This window comes from Hipposideros armiger, unplaced genomic scaffold, assembly GCF_001890085.2.
Source record: "Hipposideros armiger isolate ML-2016 unplaced genomic scaffold, ASM189008v1 scaffold_457, whole genome shotgun sequence".
NCBI classification, from domain to species: domain Eukaryota; kingdom Metazoa; phylum Chordata; class Mammalia; order Chiroptera; family Hipposideridae; genus Hipposideros; species Hipposideros armiger.
The window spans coordinates 951830-964983 of record NW_017731807.1 but is presented as its reverse complement, the minus strand read 5'-3'; the positions used below and the strand labels follow the sequence as shown (position 1 = coordinate 964983).

The following is a 13154-nucleotide window of genomic DNA, read 5'->3' as shown; positions in this document are numbered from 1 at the left end:
TATGTATATTAATTGTTCACATTAATTTGTAATAATAATGAACCCCAATGTAAAGGGAATTGAATGTGTAATCATTTGTATTTTATTTTTCTCTAGCTATACCAAATGGTTTTGGTACCAGTCCACTAACTCCTTCTGCTAGAATATCAGCACTAAACATCGTTGGGGATCTCTTACGGAAAGTAGGGGTAAGCATTCAATTATTTATCACTGGGTATTTCAGCTGCCAAGGTATTGAATTATTTCTTAGTCTGAAGTGAGGGAAGAAAAAAGGATACCTTCTTGGGCTAAAGGCTGTAATTAAGCTGAGAAGCAAAAGCATCCAGTGACCAGCTGAGACTGGTCCAGATAAATACCTCCAGGGCCTGGGCTTGTCGGTGTTTTTGCAGAAGGTCCTGTGTGCTGAGCTAACTTCCCACTGGGCATTCTTCGCATTCACCACGGCTGTTTCTGAAGCTCCACTACTCCTCCATTTGTTTTCTAAAATACTTCCTGCTGTATGTCTTATACCGCCCTTTAATCCTGTTCTTTGCTGCTGTCTACCATCCTCCTGGTGATCCCTGAGCTTTTTCTTTGTAGGACTTTATCATTGGCTCCTGGCATGACTTGCTACTTGTAGTTGGGCCTGTCTTACTGCTCCTTGGCCACCTCAACTTCAGTGCCATCTCCTTGGCTCTAACCTTGTATTTCAGAACAGTTTGGCTTTTGAAATACTAAACTTGTGTTTGCTTGTTCAGTTTTTTTCTCTGTGTAATCCTCTTTGACCTTATCAAGAGAGTAGTATTTTTTTTTTTTATTGATCTCTTGTTTTGTACTTTGTTCAGTTTTTTATTTTCAGTTTTTGTTTTGCTTTTATTTTCCATTTCCATCTCTCCTTCTGGAAATCATCTCTTTATCCTCTGCATTTTTTTCTGCTGGGTTGTCTTCTGTTTAATCAATTTGCAAGGGCATTCACAATACATTATAAATAGTCACCCTTTCTCTTATATATGTTGTATTTCTCAGTGTGACATTTATCTTTTAAACTTTGTGTTTTTATTTGTTTTGTTTTTATTTTCAGTTTTAGTTCAGTTCAGTTTTTGTTTTGCTTGTTCAATTTTTTTCTCTGTGTAATCCTCTTTGACCTTATCAAGAGAGAAGTATTTTTTTTTTTTTATCGATCTCTTGTTTTGTACTTTGTTACTACTCATCCATGATCCCTGTTACTGTTGGTCATAGTCTTTTGGCCATGGAGGAGACCTGCAGTCTGGATCAGTCAAGAAATTGGACTTCTCTTTTCCTTCATCTAGATCATGGCAACAATTATATAACTGCGTGGATTTAAGCCACTATAAAGTTAGCATTTCTAGCATTAGTCATTTCACTTTATTTCTCTCTGTGACTTGAACCTCTCTCTTCAGTAATCTACCCCTAAAACTTCCCTCTATCCACCACCCATTCACTTAGTTTTTTGAGATACTTTCTGAAAAACGTAGAAATTGCATTATACTTTATATGTAGAAATGGGAGGCCAAGATACAAGGTCCTATGTTTATCCTTTTGACTCATAAAATTATTTTTAACCACCAGATTAACTAAATCTGCATTTAAAAGTTACTGTAAAATGTAATGTGCACAAGTTATTCATGCAGTACCTAATTTTTCTTCACTCTTAAGATAACCATTTTTTATCCTATTTGTAATAATAGTTATGATGTTTATTTTTTATACCTTGAAATAATGTGTTTTTCTGTATCTTGACTTATCAACTTTAAGCAAAAAGATGAAGAATTTAACTTATATCTTCCCAATTTTTTATTTTTTGTTCTTGTTAGTTCATGCTGTAATTTAAAATACAAAATTTCTGAATGTATTAGATTATATCTTAATTCTTTATTGTGTGTGTCTCTCTCTGTCCCTTCTTGAACTCTCCATTGCTTGGTTCTGAAAATTGAAAATTAGTCAATAGCATCTATAATATTATACTTATGTATATATTACTGCATAATTATAGAGGAGAGGCTGGCCTCTAGGGTCATTTTATTTGTGCTGTTCAACAGATGGTTGAAGGATTTTGTTCTTTACTGTTTACTCAAAATTATATCAGGTTTTTTCATATTTGTGTCAGAGTTGACTTGCATGTCTCTTTGTTCTTTTCTGGCGTTTCTAATTACCCTTTTTTCTTGTGGATAGAAGAAATCCACTCTTTCTTTGTAATGTCTCATATCTTCCAGCTTCTTATTTATTGTCTTTGCTGAAAGCTCTGATGTGCTTCTGAGGCTGCTGTGCCACTGTCACCCTTGAATTTCTCTTCATTATAACACTCTTGGATTAGTTTTGCCCATTCCTGTACCCCAACTTGCCGTCTTTCTTTGTTCTTGTTTGTTACATAATTTATTCAGAAATGGTGCATGAAAGTTGAAGTTGGAGTCCTTACATGGTTTACCTATTTAGCTGACAGTCCGACTTACAAGATGTCATCAAAACTTTTGGTCTGCTGGTGTCTGCCACTCCTGCATGCTTTTATGAATATTTCATTTTCTACTAACTGTACTACCTTGTCCACTGACTTGAACTACTTGGAAGCCTCATCCTCACTCTTGCGTCTCCTTCCACTGAGAAATCAAGGCCAGCTGATTTAAAATTTCGTGTTTTTTCCTTACCTTGTGTTATTACTTTCCTATTACTATCTCTGTTTGTAGCCATTCTTCCTTTTTATTTCAGTGGTAGAAGTGTCATATTCCTGCCATGGCTAATTTTGTTCCTCTGTGCTTTGGATCCCATTCCTTCCAGCCTTCTCATCTTCTTGTCTCCTGTATCTTCTGCAGCCTTTTATTCTCTTATGTTAATATTTATGTGTAATATTTATGTATTACACATTACATACACACTTTTTAATCTTATAAAGCAAAAATAAAAGCAGCTATTCTTTCCTTTTACCCTAAATTTCTCTTTAGGCCATCATTCTATTTCTTTCTTCTCTTCACAGTCAAGCTTTTTGAAAGCATGCCTGCATTTATTGTTGGCATTTTTGACTGCATGCACACTCCCCAGACATCCTGGTCTGGGCTCTGGTCTCTGCTCACTTCACTAAAATTGCTCATTGATGATCTTAGAGCACTGTCAAGTCCAGTGGAAGCTGTTTTGTCCTAATTTTACTTGAAACATTCAACACTGACTTTTCTTTTTAAAATACCTTCTTTCCTCTGCTTCTTTGATGCTGTGTCATGTCTGCTTCCCACCTTCCTACCCATTCCTCTTTGTCATTTTGTTGGGTCTTCATCTGCCCATCCTTTCATTGTTGATTTTATTCAGAGCTCTGTCCTTAATTTTCTGACCTTCTTATTTGCAGCAATGATTTTGTCTACTATCTGGTGTAGATATCTTCCAACTCTTGATTTCTAGGCCACTCTTTTCCCTTGAGTGCCAGAAACAGTACTTGTACTTGGATGCCTGTCTCACTGATGTCTCAGACACAACTTGTGCCTGCTATGTGATAGGTGCTCAGCACATATTTGAATGAATGAGTGAGTGTCTTGAATATAGGAAATTAATGGCTCTCAATTTTTATTGTGTATGTGTATATTTAACAAGTTGCTGAAATGCTTACTTCAAGCTTATCCTACAAGGTCATTACCTCTCTTCTTTCTGTCATTATTTTACTAGGTCATTTACTAGGTACTTTAGTTATAGGAAAAAAGGAGAAAGAAGTTTGTTTTTGTTGCTTTTTTTTTTTTTTTTTTTTTTAAGATTTTTATTGGGGAATTGGGAGGATAGGAACAGTGCTGGGGAATTGGGGGAAGGGGAACAGACAAGTTGCTGTCGTTTTGTTCTTCAGTCTAGTTGTGGAGGACGTTGCTTCACTGGCCCAAGTTGGCACCATCATCTTCCCGGGCGAGGCAGATCAGTCGCCGGCTTCTGGACAGCCACTCACGGCGGCTGCTGGCCGCTCACGCTGGCTGCTGGCTACATACGGTAGCCCATGGCAACCCACTGCCACAGGGGCTGCAGCCTACGCCGTTGCCGGCGACTCATGGCAGCCCAGCTCCAGGTTGAGCTGTTGTTCAGCATCTTAGCTGTAGAGGGCAGTGTCACTGGCCCTCATATGTGGGATCCGAACCGGGGCCCTCTGGCATCCCAAGCCAGCTCTTAACCATCGCGCCACTCTGCTGGCCCTTGTTGCTGTTTCTTAAAGGCTCTTATTGAAATTATGGGGGGAGTATTCTCAGTGAATTTGTTACTTGTGGATAATTTATCTATGCATTCCTAATCTCTTAGTGTCATGGGTAATAAGAATGCACTATTTTTTTGTCTCTGTTTTTGGTGGGGAGAGGGGTCAAAGTGTTTATGGGAAAGGGAGAGTTGGTGGTATGTGTGTGTAATGGAAATAGATGAGGAACTCCTTTTCACCTCATCTGTTTGTAGAGCCTGGCACTGGCCAGGTGTTATGGTGACAGGTGCTAAGAAGGTTACCCAATTTAGAGGTAAATGCTAAAGGGCTGGTGTCATTTTCACGTGAATTATTTAATTATAGACGAAGGGTATCAGTTAGACATTTACGTTGTGTTCTCAGAGATAGAATAGCTTTTAACTTCATGTGAGATGTTGTAAATGCTCTCTTATTCATTCCGATGCAGTAGAAATAACTAAACTGAAGCCCTGTGGAAATAAGTAGCTGCTTTAAAACATTCTCAAGTGATGTTTTTTGCATTCTTTATAGTGCTTGCTCCCAAAATACATCCACACACGGCCACACCCACCCTAATTAGCCAACTAACAGTCTACAACTCAGAAAGAAATAATGGGTGGGGTCAAAAGACCTGGGATCCAACTCTGATTGTGCCACATTTTTCTTAGTTGTGAGTGAGGATTATATCTGTATCCCTCAGTAATATTGAGAGGAATAAGTAAAATATTCTAAGCTCATTAGAAAGGGAGTCAGCATAAACAGTTACTTTTTCTGTTAGAAAGGTGATTGATTATGGCTAAAGTAACCACCATTATACCACCATTATCAACTGAAAGAATAAGATTTGAGTCTTGAAATAGAAATGGTTTGAAATGCAAATTTTTATGTGCAGCTACTGTTTTGACAACCATATCATTCCTTCTTCCTTTTGTAGGCTTTAGAATCCAAGTTAGCAGCTTGCAGGAATTTTGCAAAGGACCAAGCATCGCGAAAATCCTATATTTCAGGGAATGTTAACTGTGGGGTGATGAATAGCAACGGTACAAAGTTCTCTAGATCAGGGCATACGTCTTTCTTCGACAAAGGGTAAGTTTTGGAAATTTTAAATAATTGTTTGAGTTGTAAAGTTGTATATTATTAAGTGTGCTTATTCAAGCTTCGAAAAGGTAAACTCAGTTTGATAAACCTACCTGAAGCCTGTCATCATTCAAGTCTCAGGGGACATGAAATTTGTTGTTGCCTCCTAGTCCCCATGGAGCCTGTTGCCAGGGGAACTCGGACTCTGAAGCTTTGTCTTGGGAAGCAGACTCTTAAAAGTCAGCAGTGGTAGGCTCTGGGGATTAAAGATGCCTGTGATATGGTCCTTACACTCAAGGTACTTACAGGCTAGTAGACTTTCCTAGCAAATATTTGTTGAGAATAGAAGAGAACATCATAATCAAGTATCTATGCAGACTCTGCAACAAATCCGTCTGAAGATTTTAGAAAAATATAAAACCACTGGATCAAATACAGTTTAGGAGACACAAGTTTTGTATAATGTGAAGATGGTTTTTGGGGAATTGAGAATTTAAAAAAAATTGTCTTAAGATTGAAGCAGTGATACATCCTTAATGCAAAAATATTTCAGGTGGTACAGAAGTATATAAAGGAAAAAGGAAGTTTTTTTGTTTTCACACTAGTTTTGCATCCTTACAGTTAATCTCAGGCATGTAAATCATTTTTATGTATCTTCTGTATGCTTTTAAAAGTCGGTGGGATTATACCTTAAATATTGTCCTGCAATATGCCTATCGTGACTTATATTGCCAATAGTTTTTCATGTCAGTACGTATCGTTCTACCTCAATTTAAAAAAATAAAATATTGCATGGTTATACTCTTGTATGGGTGTGCTTTAATTTAGATAACTAGTTAAGGCCTGTGGTCTGGGGATGCTGACAGTGTTACCTAAGGTGGCTGTTACTGGAACGGCAACTGAGGCACCATGATCCCTTGCCATTGTCTCTGCTTTGAGTCATAGAGGCTACTCATTCTTGTTCTGTGAAAGTAGCACAGATAACAACTCTAGAAATTTCCACAATTTCTTGTATAGGTTCTGCTTTCCTCAGTAACTATGGCACATTTATGGAGGACCCGATTTGGTATACAGTGCACTCCAGAAAGCTTCCTGTTGTCCACCCTTGTGGAGTGGAGTGTTCTGGTTTCTCTCCTTTTAGAGAATTCTACCTTGAAGTATACGGATTTCATTAAGGAGCACATTCTAAAATGTCAGTGTGTAAATCAGAACTTTATTCTAACCATTGGGGTTCCTCAGGGGGAGTAAGTATAAAATTAATTTTCCTCAGGTTTAGGAGTTTCAGGCAACCTTGAGGATTGCTCATTTTTATACTGTAATGGTAAATGGAATAAATAGATAGGTATTTGACATTAAAGTTGCCATTTACCCCAAACAATACAGGGAAAGTTTAGGTGGGTAGTCTTCCTGAATAATGGAAACAGTGCCTAATTATTTTTTCCTGCAACTTGTAATTACCTGCAATAGTAGTTATTAGCCTGTATCTGGAATCACATTTTTTGCCTTGGGTGCCTTATGACGTGAGAGGAGGCATGAACCAGAAGTGGATGGTCAGACAGATGGCTTTGCACATAGAGAGTCCTTAGAACAGTCACAGTGAAGGAGGGTAACACTGTCAGTTCAGGTTCACTGCTCCTGTCGTCCGTAGAGACTGGCTTCCACTTGACCCCGATTGCAGAGCACCAGGGCAGTCATAGCCCAGAGGGGAAACCAGTCTTAGATGCAGAGGACTCAGAGTAACCTGGAACCAAGAGTGGGCCTTGGGCACTGTCAGGGACACCCCTGTCCCCGAGGAGCACCCTAGAGCCAGGTGTAGGCCGTATTTCCTGAACTGAACCTGGAGTTAGTTGTGCTTCCCAATAGAAAGTTACAGATGGTATTTAGTTTTGGCTTAAATAGTACAATTTTTTAATAGTACTATTTCTGTTAAGAATTAAATATGCTTTTGTGGGCTGGTCTTTCCTTAAGTGTTTAGTTTATATGATAAATGGATTGTATATACACACTCAAATAGTAACCTCTTGCTAGAGTTGCATTTGTCTAGTTGCCATATTCCTGAGGATACTCTTCTGTTGGGTTTGCTGTGTTTTGGCTTTCTTGCTGCTTTGCTTTGATTCTGGCTTCCTTCTGGCCTGCCTGGCTTTTTACCTGTGGCCTTTCCTCCTGCAAACCTATTGATTAGATAAAAACCATGATGGCATGTACCAGCTGCAAAAGGGAGGGGGGAGATATCCCAATTCCCAGCTCCATTATTAAATCTGGCAGGTTAAGAGTGGAAATGCCAGTTCTTTTAGAAGTGTAGCTTATAGTTTCAGCATGAGAAAAAACTCTTCATTTAAAAAAGTCTTTGGCTCTAGAATGTGTCTGCCGTACCTCTTACTCCTAAAAACTGTGTGGGTGACACTGTCGCTGTAGTTTTCCTAGCACTCCTAGAGACCTTTAGGAGCATTGTTTTTGGGAAAGAGCTGTGTGGTGTGCATGTATGTGAATGTATGTGTATACACCTAGCCCTCCCACCTCCCTCAACATCTTCAGATGCAATGAGGCCTTAATACATAATACAATATACCTTACGATATATTACTTTGTGGGATTTGAAAATATTCTTTAAGTTCTGGTTATTTGAAGGCTTCTTGGAATCAGGATTTTATCTAGTCCGTGATCGCTTCTGCTAGTTCCTAAGATATGACTTGCTGGGCCTACTTATCAGGTGTTGGCTGTTTCCTCCAACCACTAATAGCCCTTCATATCACTCATCTAAAAGGCTACAAATTTCATGTGTAATATAGTCACTTGAGCTCTCTCCAAAGCATTCCTTTTCTCCATAGCTTTTATTTACTTTCTTATGTGTATCACTTACCCTAATTTTGTAAGCCAGTCTGATTTCTTTTGGACTGTGTAGGTAGGTGGGCAGAGTCTAATTTTAGGGCACAATGTGTAAATAGTACTTGTATTGCTGTTTAATGTTTTTTCCTTTTTTTTATTAGGCAAGAAAAAGTCATATTTCCCACGTTGTTCATGGGTAACTGAATTTGTTTGCTGTGCTCTTTTTCATTCTTTCTCTGTGTGGTGGAAGATATATTAACTAACTGGTTTTACTAACTGCATGGGGCTGACTCTGCTTTAACCAACTTACCGCCCATGAGTGAGCTTTCAAGTTCCTGTTTTACTTGACTGTTTTCAGCTGTGCAAAACAAAAACAAATTAGTTGTAGCGGTCCCGGGGCAGTTGTGCATAGTAGGCCTGCCTGATGGCAATCATGATGTAGGGTCAAGTGCTGTAGTGATGATGTTAGGAGTCTGGGGGTGGGGAGGTCAAGGGTCACTGGCAGGCCCTGGGACCACATTTGACTATCTTTGTGGGACTGGGATTCTCCCTGTTACCCAGTGTGCCTTATTTTCTCAAAGCAGGCACTAATGATTACGGAGCCTTGCTGTGTGGGGACTCTTCCCCTCTGCTCTAACTCTTGTTTCCCAAATTACATTGGAATAGTAGATGGGGATGTGTATAGATAGGAACTGCCTTACTTTCCAGGGAGATACATTTCATTTTGCAGAGCCTGGGCTGAGGGCTGTAGCTGCTCTGAGCTTCCATTTACTCGTCTTAGGGAGACAGGGGTCTGGCGTGTGTCTGCCTGGTCTCCCGAATTAGCTCTAATCCACTCTAGTCCTTTTTTTACTGCCCTCTCAGGTATACTCTACCTTGGCACTTCGATGGATTTAGTGTTCATACTTTATCTCTGTTGTGTTTGATTTATTGTCCTCCTCACTAGCTTGTAAACATGCCTTGGTTCTTCCCCCTTTCACTTCTGTTGCCATTTTACAACTGACCTTAGTTCCTTTTCTCAGCTGGATTCTCTGTTTTTCAGACTTTTTAAGTAGATTTTTGGTAGTAAGGCCATGAAATTTCATAGTTTTTGGAATCTTTTTTATATAGATGATTCCCAGATCTGTATCTCCATCCCTGCCATTCTCTCTCCAGCCAGTCCTGTGTTGTCCACTGGGACATTTCCCTGAAGCTCTAGCTGCTCCCTGAAACCAAATGTAGCGAATATGGAGGTGTTTCTTCTCTTGGAAACCTCTTCCCATTGCACAGCTTTGCAGGTCCCTGAAGGGACCTCACCAGACTGACAATCCTACCTCTAGGGTCACCTTTCTCCTCCCTCTGGTCCTTTACTTCTCACATCTTGAAGAAGAGAGGCGCTAGGCGAGACCCTAGCAGTTGAAATTACTTCGTTTCTTGTTTTTCCTTTATATTCTGGATGCACTGCTTATTTTCCCAGTAGAGCTGACCTGTTGGGATCACCAACGTGGCTGCTCCCTGAGGGCTGTCAGGTGTCCCCTGCCCAGGAGGAGACAGGGGAAGGATAGTGACCTGGGCGTCTGGAGGCCGTTTACGGGCCCTGCTTCCCCGTTGATGGACTCATGAGCAAGCCCAGGTGAATGGCTGGACCGTCTCCTGCTGTAGTTTTTTTAGCAATGTAACGATGGAGATGAACTTGATGTTCTTTAAAGATCCATCTAGCTCAAAAATGCTGCGTCTCAGTCCTAAACCTACATGCGGAACCAACCTTATGGATGCTGCTTTTGCACGCCCTGTGGAATGGGGGCCAGGTTCTTCTTGGCACCCAACAGTATTCCCTTTCTGCCGAATTTTGTGGGCTGTATGTAGTACAGCTGCCTTGCCCTGCTGCCATGCTCTGGGAGGCTGGGAATGTGATGTTCACATGTTTAAAGCTGAGGTTTGTGAGGCCTGCCTAGTTCTCCCCAAGGTTTTAGAAGCAGGCTGCATTGAGGCTCTGGAACTAGTCAGACAAAAGACAGATGGGGCTTATGTGAGGGCTGCAGTGGCATGCAGGATGTGGCGCCTGCCCCCCAAGGGGGCACAGACATATAGCCTTGGCAGAATAGGGAGGGATGATTTAAAGTTTCCAAATGTGATGAGGCTCAAATATCAGACCTCCCCTAGCCCCCAGAAGAAAGGGAGTATCTGGGGTGTACTTCACTGAGGTAGGAAAATGTACAGCAGGGAGAAATTACGTGTGTCAGAGCCCCCCTGTAGCTCTTGGCCTGTGTGTGGGTAGCTTAATTTCAAACTCAAAATCTATCCTCTGAGGTTAGTGTCTTCAGACATTAACTCTGCTTCTTCAAAGTAGTCAAGGGTCATTGTCAAGTCTCTCTGCATGCCTGCGTCTCTATGGGATTGCACTCACCTCTTCAGTGTATGAAAAGGTTATCTTGGTGGGGAATGTGTGTCTGCATTTTTATAAGAGAACCTCTCTCCATGAGTCTATACTACACTCCCTGGACCCCTCTGATGAGTGAGTTGGGGGGACAGTGGTGGCCAGGTGTGGTGCATTGTCGCCTCTTGCAGTTGGCTGCATCTCCCAAATTGCTAGTGGGACAGATTTTCCCAGGAAGTTTTCAGGATGGAAAGGCTGAAGTGGCTCCCTGAGAGAGGTTCCAGTTCTTGCATTCACTTCTTCACTGCTTCCTTGTGGCTGCACTGCCAGGTGGGTGGGGTGCTCCGCATCACTGGCCTCGGTGCTGGGTCCTGGTTTAGGTCCTTGCGCCCGGTTGGGCTGGCTGCTCAGGAGTCTGCATGGCAGCCTGCCCATCCCGCTTTGCTTGCTTAACAATAAAGCTACTTTCCCCCGCTCCCCGCTCGATAAGATAGTCATGTATGTGAGGGGATTTGGAAAACAAAGTATAACATAGTAAATAAAATTTACCCATAAGCCAGAGAGAAGAAAAGTGACTATTGTTAAATATTCCTTCTATAACATATATGATTGTATATACGTGTGCGTGTGTGCGTATATGTGTGTATCCCTGCACATTCTAGATTTAGCTACCTAGATAGTAAAGTATCTGTATAAGGGGCTATAATCTAGAATCTATACTACTTACTTTTTTTTCTTTACTTCATTGAACATACAGAATTTGGTAATCTTTTTCTACCTAGTATTAATTACATTCTGAATATTTTTACGTACTATTAAAGACTTTGTGCAATGTGTTTTTAATGGTTGTATGCTGTTTCATTGTTTGGGTGTACCATTATTTCGTCAGCCAGTTCCCTATTGGCAGACATTTAGACCTGCTCTGTGGGTGAAGAATCTGAGCTGTGGCTGAGCGGCCAGTGTGGTGAAGGTACCGAGCAGGGAGCACACAGTCTCATTACCCCAGGACCACTGAATCCTCACCAGTTGATGCTTTCTAGGCAGCCACCCCCCTTGGGCCGTTAGGATTGCACTGTGGGCCAGGGAGAGGAATAGTTTTAGAGAGCAAATTGATTTCTTCTGTGTGTCGATTGATTTTAAATGACAGTCTCTCTTTTTCTCCTCCCCTTCTCTGCCCTGGTCACCCCACAGGGCAGTAAACGGCTTTGACCCAGCTCCTCCTCCTCCTGGTCTGGGCTCCTCGCGCCCGTCGTCCGCGCCTGGTATGCTGCCTCTCAGTGTGTGAGTGCCCAGCCTCCGGGGGGGGCCTCCTGCCCTCCTCCAACACCCAGGACACCCACGCCTCACCCTTCGGTGCCTGGGCCCAGCCCGTGCCCCTCTGTCTGCCTCTCCGTGGCTGGCAGAGGGCAGGCTGCATGCCGTGGTGGCTGCTGGGCCCTGCCCAGCCCAGGACTCTGCGCGATATCAATACTGGCTATTTTCTCTTCTCGCCGTAGTGCCGTTGGTTTCACATGATTGCACTTTTGTGGGTCACAAGGTGATACGTGTATTACTTGGTCACTGGATGCAGAAGTACCCATTCATCACACCTGCCTCATAGCCCCTACCCTGCTGTACTGATAGGATTTAGTTGTATTTAGGTCACTGCAAATCTTCTAGAAGTTCTCCCCCAAATCAGGTCAATGTGTGCCCTCCTGAGCTCCCACCCAGGCATCTTCAGTGCTCATGATCATGTGCCCCCCAAGTCCACCCCACACAGTTCGGGCCTGTTGCTGGCAAAGAGTCAGGAAGGTCACTGAATTAGGGAACATTTTCTGCACCTTCTGATTTTATGTTAGCTGTTAGCATTCCCTTGATTTGCCTCCCAGAGCAGCGAAATGCCCGTCTGAGCCCCAGATGACAGGAGCCTCTGGGGCCTGGGTCCACACGGGGCTGGGCCTCTGTGTTGTCTCCTTCTCCTCCGTGTGCCTCAGACTAGGGGTGGAGGCTGTGCAAGCTCCTTGCCAGCTTTCTGGTCCTTCAGTTAAATGACATCTTCAGAGCTTTTTTGTTTTGTCTTCCGAGGGCCTGTCCATTTGTGTTAGGAAGGGTTGAGTGGCCTGATTCCAGGGCCTGGCCGGTGCCAGCTCCTGGGGGGCAGACTGACTATAAGTGGTTGTCCCTGTGCATCCTCTGATTACTCTCATGCTGCATTTACTGTTTACATTTGTTTTATTGTACATAGGTTTGTAAACATTATTGCCTAAGATATTTGTATATAACTTGGGCTTTGTAGCTTTTATTTATTCAGAACTCATATGGCATGTTAATGACTTACGATGGTGTCCTACTCTGGGCAGCTGTATAGGATCATCATGTGGTTTAAAGGAAAAGAAAATACTTCCCTTCAAAAAAATCTTTTAATGTGGAAACAATAAATTTCACAAAAAAAATGTATCAAGTTTGCTTTATTGAGTTCCTGCCATCCTGTGTGAGAAGAGCTGGAGATGCAGATGTCAGTTCTGTTCTGACATAGCACATGTGGGTGGGCAGCAGCTGTGGGATGGGGCAGACAGTTCAGGCAGTCTTGGGAGATGTCTAACGCACCGGATGGACGTTCTCATGCTGACTCTCTGTGCTGGTTTCCCTTAGCTGTGATTTCCAGGAGCAGCCTGAGAATGACCCAGGCCCCTTGTGCAAATCTGGAAGGATTGGGACTTTGAGAGAGGCAGCTTGTTAGGTCACAGA

The 13154-nt window shown here is 42.2% G+C and overlaps 1 protein-coding gene across 5 annotated transcripts in view; it reads left to right on the top strand.

Annotated features, from left to right (window-relative positions):
• The window catches only part of NDEL1 (nudE neurodevelopment protein 1 like 1), a 40603-nt gene extending 27740 nt beyond the window's left edge, over positions 1-12863 (top strand). For 2 of the 5 annotated variants that reach the window (XM_019665962.1, XM_019665960.1), the window contains exons 7-9: positions 97-188; positions 5103-5254; positions 11619-12852. In XM_019665962.1, coding sequence (XP_019521507.1) covers positions 97-188; positions 5103-5254; positions 11619-11712 — 338 coding nt within the window. In that variant the 3' untranslated portion in view covers positions 11713-12852. Of the gene's footprint in view, positions 1-96; positions 189-5102; positions 5255-8232; positions 8268-11618 lie in introns of all 5 variants that reach the window. The other 3 variants (XM_019665964.1, XM_019665963.1, XM_019665961.1) reach the window with 3 other exon arrangements.
• The last annotated feature ends 291 nt before the right edge of the window (positions 12864-13154 follow it).